Source organism: Marmota monax, unplaced genomic scaffold (genome assembly GCF_021218885.2).
Source record: "Marmota monax isolate L192 unplaced genomic scaffold, Marmota_monax_Labrador192_F-V1.1 WCK01_AAM20220418_F8-fsc00040, whole genome shotgun sequence".
Taxonomy (NCBI): Eukaryota; Metazoa; Chordata; class Mammalia; order Rodentia; family Sciuridae; genus Marmota; species Marmota monax.
The window spans coordinates 14,430,790-14,450,747 of NW_026692782.1; the positions used below are offsets into that span (position 1 = coordinate 14,430,790).

The 19,958-nt window shown below is 43.5% G+C and overlaps 1 protein-coding gene across 1 annotated transcript in view; it reads right to left on the reverse strand.

Moving 5' to 3' along the window:
- The window catches only part of Ebf2 (EBF transcription factor 2), a 177,425-nt gene that overhangs the window by 13,844 nt on the left and 143,623 nt on the right, over positions 1 to 19,958 (reverse strand). The window contains exons 11-14 of the mRNA XM_046447888.2: positions 5,451 to 5,539; positions 3,607 to 3,672; positions 3,349 to 3,526; positions 1,303 to 1,488 (exon numbers count right to left, since the gene is read on the reverse strand). Of these exons, the coding sequence (XP_046303844.1) occupies positions 1,303 to 1,488; positions 3,349 to 3,526; positions 3,607 to 3,672; positions 5,451 to 5,539 (519 nt within the window). The remainder of the gene's footprint in view (positions 1 to 1,302; positions 1,489 to 3,348; positions 3,527 to 3,606; positions 3,673 to 5,450; positions 5,540 to 19,958) is intronic.

The following is a 19,958-nucleotide window of genomic DNA, read 5'->3' on the forward strand; positions in this document are numbered from 1 at the left end:
TTCCAGCTCCAGCTCTATCTTAGTTTCTTATCAGTTTCTACTTTTATCAATTTGATTATTATGATTCCCCCCAAACACTTGGGGAACAAGGTAAGGTCCCAATAAGTAAGGAAACCAATCCATCCATACTCCAATGGCTTAGATAATCTAATAAATCTCGGCCATCTCACGAGACACAACCTGGAACTCCTGCCTCTGCGGTAACAAAAATTTAGCTGTGCTAAAAGAAGTGACCTCTGCCACCCTCTGCTGCTGGGTGCTCTGTCCTCGTTAGGCAGCGTAGAGTATCGTGTGCATGGACGGAACACACAATCCAGAAATAACTCATGAGTGTCCCCTGGGAACCAAAGGCCCAGAGGCTGCAAGAGGCAGCCCCGAGAGGTGCCGCCTCCTGAGCTGTGGTGGACATGGCTGTGCTCTGCCCTTGACACGTCCCTGTTCCTGGCACCAGGGAGCCATTCATTCTGGGTGAAAAGAGGGTGAGCTACTGGGCTTGCGACAACCCCCGGCACGTCAATCACTCAGACTCTCCACGTCCGCGTGGCCCTGGCCTAATGTATTCCCTAAGTAGGTTTGAAAAACATACCCTCTCAGGCCCCTGGGACCATTGTGCAAGGTCCCAACTTAGCTCCCAAAGCAACCCAATGAGTTTTCACAACTTCCCAGAGGGTCGGCTTCGCTGCCAGACCCTAGATTAAGATTAAGAGGTTCTGTCTCAATACACCACACTGTTGCCCACAGTCAACTTGCACCTCTCTGGTGTCTCATGGAGGAAGAGACACTTCACACAGGAAAAGCAGAGCACCATGTGACAAAATAACTTGAAACCATGGATCCCACGCCCCAATTATTGCCCTGCTGCACCCTAGCTGTGTGATCTTGAGTAAGCAGGCTAACTGCTGGGCACTCCAATTCCTTACCTATCATACGGAGATAACATCCACCTAGAAAATTCTCCTGAAGATGAGATATAAATATTGGCTCTCAAAGTGACTAATGAGGAAGGCGCATATTGCTAACTGAAATGGACTCTTAATTCCTCCTTCCTGTGGACCTACGTCACACAGACGCGGTCTCTGTAATTGTTTCGCCTCTTTCTTTCCCCAGAAGGCCTGGAGTGACCCAGCTGGTCATAGTCCAGCTAAGGGAAACCAAAGGCGAGCAGGACATTTCATCAGGAAGTGGGGCGACTCCCCCCTGAGACAGTCAGATGGAAGGGTACAGCCTTCCCCCCAAAGACGGCCCAGTCAAACACCGAGCCAGAGAGGCCCAGAGAGAAGGACGGATGACGAGGGGACTTACTTCCATACGGGGAGCCTGTGGGTGAGCCATTCAGAAATCCTGGAGATCCCGGGACGCCCAGGTTGGCCATGGGGACGTTGCTGTAGCCATTCATACTGTTACTGGAGGTACTGTAGTTGGACTGCTGAGGCGTGGAGCTGGAGGAGTATCCCCTCGGGGAGATGCTGCTTGTGTTGCGGATGTATCCTTGACAACAAAGGAAGAGGCCAGGTAAATCAACCAGTCTACACAGTAGCGCCCAGCGTGGCCAGCACAGGTCCACGATGGCCCCGGGCCACAGACTGTCACCAAGGTGCTCCTGGGCAGCAGGGGGAAGTGGAAGTTTATTTTCAGCTCTTCTTTTTGAATTCACATATGACTGTACATATCACAAGGGACAGTGTGACATTTTGACATATCATATAATGTACAATGACCACATCAGGGTAACTGGCATAATAGTTATCATTTATTTGTGTCAGAAGCATTCAAAATCCTTTCTTCCAGCTATTTTGAAACACACAATAAACCTGTGTTAACTCTAGTCACCCAACTGTTTTATACTAGAACTTATTCCTCTCTTCTATCTGGGTTTTGGTACCGGTTAACCAAGTCCTCGTCCTCTTATCCCTCCATCTCTTCCCCATCCTACAAAAGTCCATGCCCCTCTTACCCCCTCCTTCTTTTTTCAGATCTGCAGCTGGCATCTCCAGCCCCTGTTGAGGAGCTGTGGGAGTCCTAAGACATGAGCATTTCCTAAGGCACCACAGTCTGAGGAGATGTGAATTGGTATCACTGAGAAGAGCATTTGGGGTTCGAGTTGGGCAGATGTATGTGCTATGACCATATCTTGAGGATTCATATATAGAAAGCCTAGAGAATAAATAATTTAGAAAATTTGCTAACCTACTGTTTCTCAATTTAATACACCATAGCATATTTTGGAGGTGGGAGAAAGGCACCCTAATAACACATATGGGGCCATTTGTATTCTGCAGCACATGGTTCCAGCAAGGTTAGCTCAAGGTGGTTACCATGGCCTATGTGGGGTTAGGGATCATGTTCATTCAACAAGTATTGATGCATTCATCCAAACGGGCTGTTTTTGGCCACAGGACTCTGAGACATCAGCAACTAAATGTGGCACATTCCATCCGTGAGAGGGAAGCGGGGAGGGGCACTGAGTCTTCCCTATGCTTCTGAAGCCCCGGCACAGAGACATCACTCAGCCTATTTTGAAATGAAACACTTAGGATAACAGTCTCAAACTATCTAGAAAACAACCCAAATTTTTCACCAAATGAAAGAATAAAAATTGATACCTAGTCCATGAGTCCCATGTCTAAAAAAGAAAAAAAGAAAAAGAAGAACTACTATCTTCTATCTCCTCTTTTCCTAAGAATTCACTCTGGGCAAAAGAATGAGGCATTTTCTTCCAATGGATGAATAAAATTAGAAATAAAACTCTCCAGCTTACAGGTGTCATTAGGGACAATTACTCTTAAAAAAATAATTTATGATAGTTTAGCCTTTTAATAATCAAACCAACTTCACTGAAAAAGTCTTTACCTGATGTACTTTGCACATAAAAGTATAGTTGACAATAAGTTTGTAGGTATTTAAGGTAAAGCACTGCAGAAGTTACCCAACAAAACCAACTCATTCACTCTTGGTTACCAAAAAGAGAGTTGGGCATAATAAATGATAATGGTGATAATCAGCCTCTTTTCATTATTCCACCTGATTATCATAATAGCAGAAGTGTAAATGGTATTCAATCAATATCTGTAAACCTCATTTCTATATGCCTAAATCATTCTATATTTATAGTAGTCAATCTTCTTAAATATTTCCAGGCAAAGGGATTCTACCTGGTACATAAAAGCTCAGAATCTAACAGTATACCACCTAAATTTTTGAAATAATCCAGTGTATGTTAGTTCTGCTTATCTGGGGCCACACTGAAGAATAGTTCAGGACTCAAGCTCTACCTCCTTCTACTCCAGCAGAACCAACCTTTTAAACATAGAAGACATATTTGGATTCTGACTCTGAGAAAGCTGGTACCTTGGTTATTCCCTTGTGTGGACTCTGAGATGCTGACCCCAAGCTGGCTGCCATAAGAATTGATTCCCATCATGCCGCTGTGAGCTGGGGAGCTGGAGAGAGCTGGGATCTGGCTGGGATTCCGGGGGACACTGTAGAGAGCTTCGGCAATGTCTGCAGCTCGCTTCAGAATGATGTCCTGCAAAACGGCAGGTCAGGGTGAGCATTTGGTGTAGCAGAGAGTCAAGCTCGACAGAGCAGAAGCTGTAGGCTACTCACCTGGTTATTGTGGGGCGTGCCGTAGAGGGCCTCCACTAGATCTGCAGCTCTTTTCAACAGCATTTCCTGGAAAAGAAAAGAAAGGCTGGGTGTTAGGGTTTGTATCTAAAGTCTCCCCCAAAGGTCCCTGTGTTGAAGTCTTGGTCCCTAAATTCGACAATATTCAGAGGCAGGTTTTAGGGAAGAGTTTGGGCAGGAGGGCTCTGAACTTCATCAGTGATTAATCAATCCATTAATGGATTAATAATTTGATGACATTAGTGGAAGATGGCGGAAACGTCAGGTGGTGGGACCTGGTTCGAGGAAGCCCGTCACTGGAGCATGCCGTGAACCTACCCCTTCTTCTCTCTGTGTGTCTGTCTGTCTGTCTGTCTCTCTCTCTCCCTCTCTCCCTCTCCCTGCTTCCCCGTGAGCAGCTTTCCTCCACCACAGCCTTCTGCCATGATCTTCTGCCTCACCTCAGGCTCAGAGCAATGGAACCAGTTAACCCTGAGCCAAAGTAAATCTTTCTTCCTTTAAATGGTTTATGTAAGGCATTTTGGTCACTAACACCATGGGGTACCATCAAGAGCAAAACCCCACATGGCAAAAAAAAGAAAAGAAAATTACAAATAAAAATAAAAAGTCCACACATTCCCCCCAAATGTAAATAATTAGCCAAGAGGTTGAATATAATCATAGATTATAAATAGGGACCTGCATGAAATTCACCACTATAAAATGGCTCCATTAAAGGTCGTGCTACCCCAACAAAGCACAATCAACCACACATTGAGGGTGGAGTTGGTTAAAATTGACGTCATGGGAATTCTATTAGAAACTTCTTGCAGACTACTGTACGGAAAAGTCTGGTAACCTAATTAACCAAACATTCTTGAGATGATTGATGGACCTGAGTTTAGCAGCCTGCCAAGGAGTTGTCCGAAGTACTGAAATTATCTTAGCAGTGCCTTCTGCAAAATTCTCTCCTAATAAAGATGAATTCTTTCAATAATATTCCCCCCTGTTCAGTTTAACCAGAGAGAATTAGTAATCATGAATCCCTGTCCTCTCATTTTGTCTTTTCCACCTCCTGTTCTTTACAGCCTTTTAAATTGCTATTAACCTACTTTCCAGATATCATCTAATTTAATGGTGGGGCTGGGGATTTTTCCAGAAGGAAAATAAAGGTGCAAAATAGAAGCAACTAGTGCTTGAGTTTTACTCACAGTACAGAATAGAGAACATGGCATTTCATAATGTGTGTGTTTAAAAGACAAATATAAAGGCAAAAATTTAATAGTTTCTCATTAGTTGAATGACAACTAATAAGTTGGTGTATTTTTTAAACGAAGAAAGCTAACATCATGGGCCAGATGTAAAATGTAGTTTCCATAAGTAAGTTCATTTAAAAATGATGCATTTCACAGAAGTTTTGTATGGAGACACTTTTATCTTCATTAAGTTCTTATGCACACAATTGGCCATCAATGAATACTTGATTGTGAATTGATGGGCACCTGCAATTACAGGCAAATAAAATCATTTAAATACAAACAAGTGGAAGCTTAAACTTTTAAGCAATTATGCAAATATTTATTTTTGTGAAGTTGGCAGTGTTTTATAAAGCGAGTATTCTTGTAGCATATCTGTTTTATAGGCCCAAATCTTCATATTTCATATATCCTCAGAGATTAAACAGAATATATTTCATCTTAGTAGGAATTTTATGTTCATCTAATATCTGAAGCTTAGCTAATTGCAAGGCCTAATTAATTTTAATGGGACTTAAATGGCTGGATCTGACAAAACTTGCTGAAACTGTACAGAAGGTTTTCATACATCAATTTCCAAAGCATTTTTACCTTAGCTAATCTCTCAGGATCTCCAGGATGCCTGGGGATGACTTTCTGCAGCCTCTGGAAGCCATAGTCTATGGTGGGTTCATTTAGTGCTGAAAGACAAAAATCCTCTTTGAGTCTGCTGTCCAGGCCCCAAAGCAAGCGAGAAAGTCTTCCACAGGTAAGAAAAAGGCTCTGATCCTGTCTAAGAGTTGATGCAACCATTTAAGGGTCCACTGACATCAGTTAATTCACACATAAATTTAGAATTCATAGTAATTTTATGTTTTCCCATTAGAATAACATTTCAAGATTTCAGGATTATTATAATCATCTTGCCATTTCTGCCTTCTCACTCTCAAATATCAAAATATTCAACAACCAAACGTATTGCAATTTCTTGTGAAGGTGATAAACTACCTTTATTCTATTTCCCTTCTCTTCTTCCTCTCTTCTCTTTCCCAAGTATGCCTTTCCATCTATTTATTCTTCTAAGTATCAGGTTTTCTTAATCAGTCTCTTAAATATTTAGATTCCTACATACATAAACCTTCTATGATCTTGTCCTCATAACTTTGTTCTTATGAAAAACGCACTTTCACAATTTGCAATTATATTTAGTTATCCATACATTTTTTTTAAACACCAGGCTCCCTCACTACACAATAAGGTCCAGGGGAACAGAGCTCATTCTGTTCCACTCTGTGGTCCCAGCACTGAGAACAGCCTGGTTCGCACGGAGTATGAGTCATTATAAAACGAGTGAGTGAATGAATGATACACTTCACCACTTTCCCTACTGTAAAGCATTTTTAAAAAATATTTAGTTTTTAGTTGTAGTTGGACATAATACCTTTATTTTATTTATGTGTTATTTTATGTGGTGCTGAGGATTGAACCCAGGGCCTCGCACGTGCTAGGTGAACGCTCTACTGCTGAGCCACAACCCAGCCCCTGGAAAGCATTGTTTTCAGAGTTAATTCCTTTATTCTTTCTCCTTCATCCTCCCTTCCTTTATTTTTAAAGTTTTTTGTTCAAATTTTATGGCTTTAAAATTAATGCTTGATCAAAGAAAAAGACACAAAGAATAAAATAATAATTGCCTGCATGCCTGTCAAACAACAATGAACACAAGAAGGTGTGTTTCTTTAATCTTTCTATTTGCATATGTGTTTTATGAACATCTGTTGCTATTTTTCTATCAAAACTATACTTTTTTAAAAGAAATCATGAACAATTTTAAACATATAGTAAAAATAAAATTGTCCATTAACCCACCGTTTAAGAGATGATCAGGATGAACATTTTTACTCATATCCTTCCAGATTTAAACACACACACACACACACTTAAAATTATTCAGCTATACTATTCACACTGCTATATAACCTACTTCATTCCATTTAACAATAATGTACAACCATAAACTTCCTCCAGGTTATTACATATTCTTTTTATAGCATTATTTAAAATCCTTGCATATTTTTCTATGACATGTTCTATAATTTATTTAAATGACTTCCTAATGTTGGGTATTTAATGTGATCCTAATTTCTCACTATTATAAAAATCAGAGTAATAATTATCTTTTGTGCATAACTTTAATTACTTCAATTGGGAAATGCCAAGAATTAGAATTACTGGACCAAAAATCATGATTGATATTTAAGGCCTTGCACACATACTGTGCAATCACTCCTCAGAAGGACATATGAATTCACGCTTCCTCCAGCAACACATACAGTCATTTCAACTTAGGCTTTTTCATTCCCCACTGAGGTCAATGAATATTTTCTTATATTTGCAGATCATTTTAATTTTGCTCTTTTGGATGTCTTAATACTTTCTGCACTCTTTTCTATTGGGAATAGGTCTTCTGACTTGTAAAAAATATGTTACTATATATTAAGATTTTTAACACTTTGTCATCATGCTACATTATCACATTACGTACAGAGAGACCACCCTGACATCCTGACTGCAGCAGGATCTATTAAACACACACACACACACACACACACACAGGCTCATGCTCAGAAACCACATAACAATGTTCAATCAATCAGAGGCCCCATGTACAATAGTATATACACACAGCCTAGGTGTGGAGGGCTGGACTGCCTGCGTTTGTGTGAGCATGTTTTGCAATGCTTACTTAACCACCAAAATTGCCTAACGATGCGTATTTCAGAATGCGGCCCACTGTAAAGTGATGTGTGAATCATACATACAATTCCCGTAATTCTTAGGAAATTTTTTTTTTTTGAAATTCAGTTGCATTGAACCTACAGCTAGAGAAAACAATTAGTTGATTTTATATGAATGCCCCATCTTCTCCCTGAGGTCCCCCTGGAGAATGTGTAGTGTTCATGACACTGGTGTGGAGTTTTCTGGTTTTCATTTTGTTTTCTACATATCTCACTGTTTTCTGTTTTCATCATGAATATGATTATTACTGCATTATGTTTTTTAAGAGTTTCTCTAGTATCTAGGAACTCTCTTTATGGATCTGCGCAGGCAGTGCGTGTGAGGGTAGATTGTGGCCACGTGTAGTCATTAAGAGTATCAGCTTTAGACTCAAGTAAGATGTGGGTCTCAGTTCTGCCTCCATGGCTGGCTTCTGTAGGCTTCTATTTAAAGTCCCTCTCATGGCTGGCTGTCAACATCACTGAAACAATTTATTAAGGACCAGTGCAGTGCTTGCTGTATGGAAGATCTTAGCCAAACAGAGCTGTCTATCCTTCTGTAGCCGCTCCCCTGACCCAGCCCTCTTCCTTCTCTTAGTCTTTGCTTTCCCAACATCTCCCTGTAGGATGGCTGTCCTTCCTTCTGATAGGTAAGTCTATCCCATTTAGCTCTCTTTCTCCCATTCTCATCTCAATCAAAACCTGCAAAGAAGGACAATAGATAATTCCTGCTTGTTTCCCTCTAGATGGGAAAGACACCAACATTTCACCACCAAGTGTGGTGCTGGTTCTTTGAGGTGGATACTCTTTACCAAGCTTCAGTGAGTGTTTTATCAGGACTTGCTCGAATTTTAGAAAATTACAAATGGGGGAATTTTCTCCTATGACCAGTTTATATTGTATTTTTAAAGGAATCTTCCAATATTTCACAATTAAACATGAACCCCTGGATGTTCATAGAATATTCTTAGTATAATATGAATTTAATTTGTTGGCATTTTCTTGTGATTACTGGAGTGAGGATTAAATCAGTCACGGTCCTAAGAATAGTGCCCGGCACATGCTGAGCCCCTTGGGTACCCATAATCATTGCTGTCATTAGGGATTCATGTGTCGTACGAATAACTGGGATCAGGCACACTGTTCTGCCCAACTTGGGAGTTTTGAAGAATAAATTGAAAAGTTCTGTATGTTTCAGGCTGTGCTATATAAAACTCATAGTATGAGGAATATCTCTTGGCTTAAAGTTGAAAGTAAACTTACTGAAATTGTTCTTGTCAAGGTCACCAACAACATCTTAACCAAACCGAAGGGAACTTTCCATCCTTATTTTAATCTGACATTAGCCTGGGACACTGCTCACACCCTCTCCTTCTGGAACTATTTCCATCCATCATTGGTCCCTTCCGGAACTCCCCCTCCTCTGCTTTCTGCCTAACTCTCTTGCCAGGGCATCCCAGCCTGCTTTCAGGATTGTATCTTTGCCCGTTTTGTAGATGTTGATGCTCTTCGAGGTTCCTGACGAGGCCATCTTCTGCCTTGCTACACCTTCTCCTGGTCAACTTCAGCCATTCCCCTAAGAATCCCAGGTCGAGCTGTGTGTGATGGCCACAAATCTTCATCTCCGTTCCAGATGATGTGCTGGGGATTCAGCCTCGTGTAGCCAGCGGTTGGCTGGAGGCATCCACCAGGATGTCCCTTAGATTTCTCCCAACCTGGACCCCCAAGCTCTCGAGATTCCCAGCAATGGCAACATCAGCCACCTGATGGCCAATCAGAAATCTTGGACTCATTCTTTATTTTCAACTTCATTTGGATTTTCCTAGAAAGACATCCATTTCCTCAAGATGTTAAATATTTTACTGTAGATTTGTTGTGGGTTTTGTTCTAAATTTAAACTCCTATCATTTTATCTCCCCTTTTGGTTGTCATTTTCCAAATGGTCATATTGCTAGTCTTCCTTTCATTTCAAGAAGAATGTTCTAGAGAGTTGGGTAAGAGATTGCGGTTGTTTATTCTAGCTAACGGTACTGGGCTTTAGGAATCTACCTTTTGGAAATTGAATGTTTTTGTGGATGAATACGTTTGTCTTGTTGGTATCCCACAGGTAATGCTTTAATGTTTTATTTCATAAAGTTTTTGATCACGTTATTTAACGCATCCTACCCATTTTTGCTAGAACAAAGTTGTCTTTCCACCATGTCCCTGTGTTTGTATTGCTGCTCTTTCCTAGGAGGAGAATCAGGAGTCCAGCTTGCCCTCGGGCTCCAACACAGCCCTGTCGGCACACAGCAGCACAAGGGCACAACATTCTGGCATCTCCATGACACCAGCCTAGCTTTGAGCATGAAACCCACATTTCCCTCATTTTTATGTTTTCCTGAAAATATCCCCTGAGGACCTTGGTGGGGTGGGAGGCAAATTAAATGTCTGCCCTAACAATACCATCTTACCCAGAAACACATGTGAGAATAGCTGTATGCATAATTAAAATCATTCTGTGAACTTTATTTTTTACTTAGCACCATACTATCAGTCATTTCAGAAGCCTTTTTTCTTTAGAAACAGTACTTTGGAGGCTATAATATGCAATAACTAAAATTCTAATGACCACTGTTAGAATACACTGGAGGCTTACTGTTACAGACATCCGGCTACCCATGCCACACCTATTCATTCTTTAAATCCTCATTGCAACCCCCGGCCTGGGTTTCATCTCAGTGTTAAATTCAGCTCCAGATGGTAAAGGTGGGATCTGAAGCCCGGCTTCTCTGACCCCAAAGCCTGCACTCTTTACTTTCCTACTGTGGAATTGGAGACATTCCTCCCATCACTCTTGGTGCTTCCTCCCCAGTTTTGAGACAAGGGCTGCAGACTTAGAGTATGGAACACCCCCCCCCCCCGGTCACCTGACTTCTCAGTCACTGAGAGTGAAAAAGGCCCCACTTGGTATCAGTCAGCAAAACAAACAGCTGTCCTGTGCTGCAGGACGAACTGAGTTGGTGACAAAATCCTCCAAGCCACTTATCACCTTAACTTTTGTGAACCGTGCACTATTTTGCTATCCAATGCAAGGATTTCCTTAGATGGATAAAACTGAAAAGTTCTAGCTATGGGTTTGCTCATGATGTGCCGGACACAGGTGACAGGAAGATGCCAGGGAGGAAGTCTAGCCTTCACTCTCTCCATCACCCCTCTGTCCCCTCCTTTCCATCTGCATGGTCACCCCCCGCAGGGGCACACTCTCTCTCCCTGGACTATGCTGTTCCACCCATAGCCCTCCCGCCACTAACCTTCTTGCTTGGTTCTTTCTGCTCTTTCTGGGGAATTCTCAGATGCTGGGCCCCAAGCAGTACACAGAGGTGGAAAGTAGCCGACAGTTTCTCTTTAAGAGAATCTATCACATGTGCTGTCCACTAAAGAATGGAAACCCTCAGGACAGAAGGGTCCTTTCTGGCTTATAGTTCCTGCCCTCCCCTCCCCATCTCCTCACCCCCAGGAAGAGCAGAGTATCTCGACCACACGGGGTGAGGACTTCATGCTTTAAATGGAATAAGTAGATCAGACACAATTGTCTATTTTTTTTATGCTGACAATTTTGACAGGTCCCTGCCACCAGACGTCATAGGGAAGGGTCACGTGTGTATCCAAATGAGAGAGAGTGCAGTGAACCACAACATTGTCATCTGAATGGACAGGGAGAAAACACACACACACACACACACACACAAACACACAATCTCATTTAACCAAGTGCACATTTGAAGTAGCAACCACAAAGTCAAAATGACTCAGGCTCTGTTGAGTCAACACCAAACCAAAAGAGGAAACACCACTTTCAACAGCCTTTACAACATCAAGGTTGGTTTGACGACTCTTATTTGGGTTCCAGACTAGCTTCCCACTGACCAGTTGTTTCTGCATCCTATAGACTGAGCTTCTGTTGAATCGCTGCTTCCCTGCCACATGTCCTCTCCCCACGTCCCTGGGTGTTTTCTGCCTTCTCAGGCCTGGTGCAAGCCAAGCAAACCTCAATTAGCTAATGAGGTACCCAAGACCAGCACCAAGAGGGTCTCCAAGGGCTAGCCAGGTCATTAACCGCCACCACCGAGTTAATTTACAGCCTTGCCTACCACATGGCAGGTGGGATGTTGTGAAGCTCTGCCAACCCTCTGGCTGACAGAGACAGAGAAGTGCTGGCAACGCAAAAGTAGAGTAAATTAAAAATACGCTTCAATCTATAGGCTCTATTTGTCTATGTCTTTCTTTAGTAATATAACATTAAGGTAAAAGGTCATATCCCCCACTGAAATATAATTTATATTTACCTTTTATTAAATAATTATGGCTTGGCATGAAGTTAAATATTACAGAAGCTAATCAAGGGGGAATTCAATAGAGAAAACTCAGACATGAGAATTTCGTCTTTGCTATACATAGAACATCTTAATCCTCCACTGGGAGTCATTTGAGTTTGCTCAAGGAGTTTAATAATACACATTTCAACTGCCACAGAATCTAAATCCCATTTGGATCAGCCTTGAAAAACTTTCATCAATACCTTGAGATTTCATAATATTTCTCCTGAGAGCCTGGATCGTACATGTCATTTCTCATTTTGATTGAGAGTATAATATACGAGGTTACTTACATATCTTGGGCCCAACAAATAGATATAAACTATAAGCAATGTGTGAAAGGTTTCCTTTTTTGAGTAAATATTATTTAACTAAAAATATCTACTGGGAACCACTTATTTAAAAAACAAAAAATCTGGCAGGTGCTCAATATTATTTTCCCAAAGGATTGATGAAACATAAATTCTAGATTTTTATTTTCTTTCTTTAAGGAGAAGTACAAGAACAAGGCCACCTTACCCCAGCTATGCTTCTATTTCTGTTTCCCAAAACTATCAGGATGCCAGGCTAACACTGCAAGGAGGCCCTGTGCTGGAGTGCTGGTCAACCCTCCATGGTAAAGCATCAACATGGCAGGTGTCATTTTTGCCTGTGACCAGCGGGGAGTGCAGACCACAAACATGGCAAAATCATATTTGGAATTTGAGAGGAGAAGTCAGTGAGGTGAAGGGAGGTCTCAGTGCTCCATCGAAATGCCATTCTGGAGATGTCGGTGGATCACATTGCAGGTCTGGGGTCCATATTTGCTCACCAGCAAATCTTCACTTGGGTCCTAGAATCACCATGAGGTCTATGGATGGCCATCAAGAGACCAGCAGAAGTAGAAATTCCAAGCCCAGCTGTGTATTTGTACATGTGCATTCACTGAGTCACATATCCAGAGTGGATGGTCCACCAAGACAGACAGTCCTCAGAACCAGAGGACCCTGGAGTCCCAACTCTAAATCCCAACTTCTTTCAAGAATAAACAATTGAAAGAAATCTTTTTGTTTTATAAAAAGCAAAGCCAATATAAGCAAAAACTCTATGGAATTTGACTGCCAGATAAACAGCAGATCAGAAGACGGACCTGGCTAAGCATAGGATACCGCCAATGGGGCTTCAGTCAGGAGATGCTCTCTGTTGCCAAGGCAGGAAGGCACAGAGCCACCCAGCTCTAAGATTAGTTTAGAAGCACATGGGCATGTCATCTTCAGGACTTACCTGTGCTATCCTTTCTTTATAGGGTCCATGACTTCAGAATCCTTCAATCCCTTCAATCTCTCTCTCTCTCCCCTCCTGTTCCCAATCTCTTCGTCCAATCGTCTACCTACACCCCACTCCTAACAGGTCCAAAAGTCAAAGGCTATATCCCTTATCTGAAATGCTTGGGACCAGAAGCTACAGATGGCTCTTCTTGGGATTTGCCTTAAATCCTGGCACTGACCAAGGATGCCAGGTTCACCCTGCCATGCAGGGGGCTCCGTTCCCTACAAAGACAAGTAGTTGGACTAAATTGTCTCCAGACCCCCTTGCAAACTCTTGCATTTTATGATTCTAAGGCTATTACTTATTTTGAGTGATGAAATTCTTCTCTGAGAAGTCCAGGTGGGTGGGGTTAAAGTCATAGGCTATTGAGTGGCCCTTAACTGTGACAAGGTGGAAATCTCTCACCACATCCATTTGTTTCAATGTAGCCAAAGTCTGGTAGAGCCAAAGAGAAAATAAGAGGAATAGAGATAAGGCGGGAACACGTTATTCAGAGACGGCACCTGCCTTTGTGGACACAAGAACAAGAATACGAGGCGAGAATCAACAGTGCACAAGCCAAAGATTAGACTGAAGCCTCTGATATTTAATTTTAAATGAAATATTAATTTAATATTTAATTACGCTTTGGTTTCAAGAAACACTGCAGCCGCAAGACAGATTGTTTGAAGAAGGGAGTAATATACATGGTTAAGGAGACAACTGTAAAAATTAAAGATAAATTTCAAGGGTAAATCTAAATGCCACAACGGAGCAGTTATGAGTACGCGCCTGCTCTCTGTAATGTGCATTTAGAATATTATAGCCGGGAGCACCGGTCCATTAAGGGGCTGGGATGTCTCCAGTGATGCAACGCTTCCTACTCCGGGGCCAACCATGGGATGTCAATCCTCAAACTCCGCTGAAGGATGGATGGGGATCTCAATGCAGGTGGGGCCAGGCAACTTCACAAAAGTGCAGGAGCCCACGAGGGCTGTTGATCCAACCTGCTTCCAGTGTGAACAGGGAACGATTAAACCCAGGGCCAGTTTTTGATGTCTGAATTGGGTATGTTTAACTAAGAACCAGGTTCATCTCTTCAATAGGATTCTTTTTTTTTTTTTTCGGGGGGTGGGGCATGAGTGCAGATGATGCTATTAAAAAAGAAGAAGAAGAAATGCAAATCGGATGAGCTATTAACATTTGAAATCCAGTCTGCACATCTGTGCAGAGCAGCTTTATGGAGGGAAGACCCCAGGCCTCATGCAGAGCCTTCGGGAAGACACTATCTGGGGTGTGATTTGAAAGTTTGTGGCAAAATCCAGGCCTCTAGCTTCTCCCCCCAGCTGCTGCCTCTTCCTGTTGATGAACACCAGTTCTCCCAAACGATAAGCAGGGTATTTAATCAACATATTTGATTTTTGCTGGAGTAAAAGGGAAGACGTATTTGGGGGGCAGGGAGTATTGCCACCATTTCTTTGGTTTCCCAGTGTGTCCCATCCAGTCCAGCTGGCTTCCTTCACCTCTAAATTCCACTGCACACCTCCCAAAGCATCTGCAGGCACCGGTGGCAGCTGGGGCCCATCCTCTCTCTTGACCCCCATCTGCAGGGTCCACGTTCCTTGGCCTTCTCTGTTTCCTGCAGAGCCCTGAGTTCTCATCTAGATCGCAACATGAAGGGCATGATGTGGGCGTTCTTTCAACAAGAACCCACCTTTCCCAAGAAGACACGGAGAAAGGCCACCCAACAGTGACCAGGGAGGAGCCACCTGGGCTCAAAAGACCTGCTGTATAAGCAGCTCCTTCCAGTGCCGGCCACAGTGAATTCTGCTTAGAGTTTTGTATCTATACATATAATTAGCTTTGCAAACCTATTGACCTTCCTCTTCCCAGTTAGCTAAATACATCTCCATTCTTTAGGGTAGAAAAATGGTGCAAGGAATAGTTACATGATTTTCCCCCAGAGCTGGCATGAAAATCCCAGTCTCTCCGTTCTGTCCCGGCCTCTCTACTGCCCAGCAGCAACCCGTGGGGTCGCCTACCACCCGGTGCCAAGTTCACAGGAGTAATAAGCCTGTCATGCCTTCATCTTCTGCAAACTCAGTTATTTGTGGACAGGAACGTGGCCATCACTTCGAAGGAGTTCAAAGCCCTTCAAAGACTGTGAGTCACCATGTCGCACTGAGAGAGAAATATCCTCACATGGCCTGTAGAAAACCTAGGCAGAGGTAAGCCTTCTTCTGAGACCCCTTCATACTCTCTGGCTACCCCCTGTTTCCTGTGCCCTTCTTCAGAGTAACAGCCAGGGAGACAAGTAAAACCACCAGGTGAGACCAAACAGGTGGCCCCACTATCATTTTGAACAAGCTGCACAGAATCAGTAAGTCATACAGGTTAGTGCTGAAGGGCAGGACTTTGTACTAGGACAGCCTGGAGTGAGCCTAGCTTGGTGGCCATATGCAGGTGACTTAATTTGCCTATGTGACAGATTTCTCATCTATGAAGTTGAGGTACTAATAAAACTGTCATCGTCATGGGAAAGGTGGTGATTGTCAGAGCTCCCAGGAAGAGCCCGTCCCTGTGTGCTCAGCAGACGACAGATGTGATTCTTGAATTGCTATCATCTTTAGGTTTTTTTTTTTTTTTTTTTTTGACTGCTTCTGTCTGATGATAGAACTTATGGGAAACTTGCTAATCAACAGTGGAATGGGTAGCCCAGATTCTGCAAGGAGCCACAGGAAAAATAGTGGAAAGCTAAGCTCACCTCCCCCCAGGGCCTCGACCACCTGCCTGAGCTCGGGCATCAGCAAGGGCTCCTGTGGGTGGTGCAGTGTCCACAATTACAGACAACAGCAATTCCTCCCACGAATGCCACGCTGTGGACTCGTCTCCCTCTGGACTCCCTGCCACCGGAAATGAAGCCAGCCAGAGCCACCGGCACCACCATCACAGTAGTCCCGCTGCACAGGCCTTGCTTTTCTCCACTGCTGACTCTCAGGGGAAATGTCTGCAAGGAGAGCAGAGGAGGGATCTCTTCTGCTAAGCCCAGGCTACCACATTGCCTCTGGGTCTCACACCAGACGGAGGCAACTGGACTTTCCTGACGAGCCTCGGTCTCATGTGGCTCTCTCAATTCTGCAGCAGCAAGCTGCAGGTTAGCAAACCAGGGGCGGAGGAAACGAACCCGCAACGCCTCATGTGTGAGAGGACGTGTTGCTTTCCAGAGCCCCGACGGGGTGTGTGCTGTGCTTGGCAGCAGCAACCACGGGAGCTGATGATGGCATTTGGGCTAATTACACCTGATACATCTAATAGGTGTGGGCTCATTATGGTGGTGCATCCTTGAATACAGAACCACCAACAGCTGCAGGTGGACCACCGGTGTGCATGTAGAGGGGAGGACTGAAGGAGGAGAGGTTCACGGGAGCCTCCCTTCTTGCCTCTTGGTTTTTGAGTCTCCTTCTAGAAAATTCCACTAAGAATAGACACTACTATTGCATTCATGGGGAAACAGCCCAGTCTCATAAGGAGACCAGTCTCTCCCACATGTGGATTCTTTCCAAGCCAGAGAGTCTCTGCAACAGCCTCATGAGCAGAACTCAGGTCTCCCAGATTCATTTCTTTGTGGAAAATACAGATTCTCAGACCTTCCCAGAAGGGCATGATTGGTCACATCTGGAGTGGCGCCAAGCACTAGTCTCATGGTCAGCCACATTAGGGAAACACCTGCAGGTAGCAGCCTAATTACTACCTGAGCTTTCCAGACAAAGAAAAGGAAACTCCTCCGAGAGGTCAGGTGACTTGACAAAAGGACACACAATTCCCCCAGAGCAGCCTCCAAGATCAGCTCTTCTGTTCCCCAGGCCCATCCTCTTGGCCAGCTCCTCCCCAGAGGGCTCAGCCCGCCCCCACCAAAGTTTGCTAGGTTGCAAGGTTTTCCTTTCCTCTGGGATCCGATGGGCCTTTGCACCTCACCGTTGGAGCTGAGTTTTAGTCTAGGCCTGCAGGGACCTCGAGCACCCATCCCGCCATGACGCACCTGCAGAGGAATGAAGGCGCTGACTCCCAAGGTGCTCAGAGAGCTGCCCAGGGTTTTGACCTCGGTCCTTAGAGGACAGGCCCACTACAAATCCAACAGGCCTCCGTCCAGCTTCCCACAGGGAGACAGTCATGACCACAGGGCCAGCAGGAGCGAGGACCCAGGTCTGGGTAGAGCTCTCTCCTCTCCGGTTCCCTGCCAAGTCCCTGCCTTTCCACCATCAGACGGAGACTAAGTGAGCTTTCATGGTGGTACTGCCCATTCACTGGGAGAAACAAGGACCCCCCACCCATTTCCTGTGGGGCCTGGGACCCTCATGGATGGCATTGGCTTCTGGTCTCCATGAATAGGAGTTGAATTTGGCCAGCAACCTTAAGGCGGACGTTTCTCGGTGAGTGACCAGCCTCCTGTGCCATCCTAGGCGGTGTCTGCACGCCTGGCCTCTTCTCAGTCCCTGGCCTCCCCACCCTAACTGCCCCCTCTGGCCTCCCCACTCAAAGGCATCTTCTGCAAGGAGCTTCTCTGGCTGCCTGGCTGCCTGGCTGGGCGGACACCTGAAAGATCAAGTTTACCAGCGTGTGCACCTTTGGTATTTAAACATGAGTGATGCTGATTTTTATTAAATTTTATTCTTCTAATGTTTAGTTAAAATTATTTACTTTTGTGAAAAAATAACAGACACAATAAGCAACATGAAAATAAGTTCAACGCTGACTCTCAGAAACCGCCCCTGCCAACACAGTGGCCCCGGAGTGCCTTCTGTACAATTGTTCATTTCTCATATCTATAAAAACCAGATCGTCCTATCCATACTGTTTTGAAGCTTTTTAAAGAACATACATCACACCTGCTCTCCTGTAAGTATCCGTCAATGGTATCATTTTTAATGTTTTAAAAGTGTGAAGATGTTTCGTTATTTACTTAATAAATCCCCTAATGGACACTAAAGATGTTTTTGATTTTTTCACTGCTATAAATAGTGTTCCAAAGAACAGCCTTGAGCAAATTCAATTATTTTCTAAGTATGTATTGCTCAAAGTAGAACTGAGGAGTTAAAGGGCACACGTATTTTTAAGGCTGGTACCATCGGGGCCCTCTTCTCTCACCATCTACCCTCCTACCGTGGGGCATTAAAATCTCCACCTTTTTCTAAATTTGCCAACGTGGATATTTTTTCATTTGTTTAAGAAATAGCTTTGTTAACTCGATAAAGAAAAATTTGTGGTACTCTTAAGAGTTGCCTTAATTTGCATTTGTTAGATTATTAATGCGGTTGGACTTTTAAAAATGTTTATTGCTTCATTGGACTCCTGAAATAACATATATAGCAACTGATGCCACTTGCTAGCTTTCTGTGTGGGTATTTGCTTTTTTCCTTCTTAATTTGCAAGAAATACAGCGTTCACCTCTTTATCACAATGCGTAACATGGCAGTAGATAAGAACAGGCGTAAAAGAAATTTTGACTGACTGAACAAATGAATGAATCTTTTTATGTGTGACACAATATATCCTACAGAGTAGACACATTCCCAGTTCTTTCTATCCTTTTGACTTCATGCCTGGCTACTTTCACATGAGAAATTTTCTTTTTATGTAACCCCATCTTTTCTGCATGGTATCTTTGGGGTCAAGACGGGCAAGGCTCAACGTGATAATGATGTTGTGGATTATAATCTTTTGAAATATCTGTATTTTTAATTGAACTATTTCATTTGAGTATATTTTAGTTTGTCATGTGAAATTAGAAATCTTTTTCTTTCACATGTTCGTTAAACATTATTTTCCACATGGACCCAAGATGGCTCCTCACGATGCTGATATTTCGGTATTTATCCACTCAACACGTGCAAAAACAGTTTGTTTTCAAATTTTCTCTTCTGTGGCGTGACATTTCTGTTTCTGCAGAGCCCCATATTCTTTTAATTATTGAACCTTAAAATAGGTTTGAATGTCCAGTAGGGCAAGGCTCTCTCATTTTTCATAATCAAGTGTTCTATTTTAACACTTTTCCAGGTGAACTTTGTAAAGTCTCCCCAAACGTTCTGTTGGTATTTTGATTGGCATTGTGTTGGATTCGTTCATTAATCGACATCTTTACAATATTAAATCTTCCCACCTCTCCGCCAGCTGGAAGTATTCTGTCCTTCCTCTGAACTCCCTTAGCACTTTCTACCTTTAAAAAAAATCACTTTCTAAACTATACCCACCCAATTTTTCAACCCTGAAACCTGAGCGTCGCCCCCTTCCCTCCCCTCCCCAACTTTCACACCATCCCATCCATCATCCCCATCAGTGCAACCGCCTCAATTCCACCCACTTCTGCCTGTCCCCACCATCAGCACGCTGGCTCAAGCCACCATCATTTCTGGTCTGAGCCAACACGCTGGCCTCCAACTGACCTCTCTGCATCCACATTGGCTTTTGAGCCATTCTCAGCACTGTGGCCACAACAACCTCTGCAAGGGCAAATCTGATCGCAGCAATATTCCCACGGCTGCCCATGGCACTTAGGGAAGAGCTGAGAAAAGGGCTTGGATGCATTGTGGCCCCCATTCTCCCTTCTGGCTTGTACCCAACTTCTCTCTAAGTCCTTCTTTTTGCCTTGATCATAGTGGTCATCAAAAATATGGTACACTCTTTCCTACCCCGGGGCCTTTGCA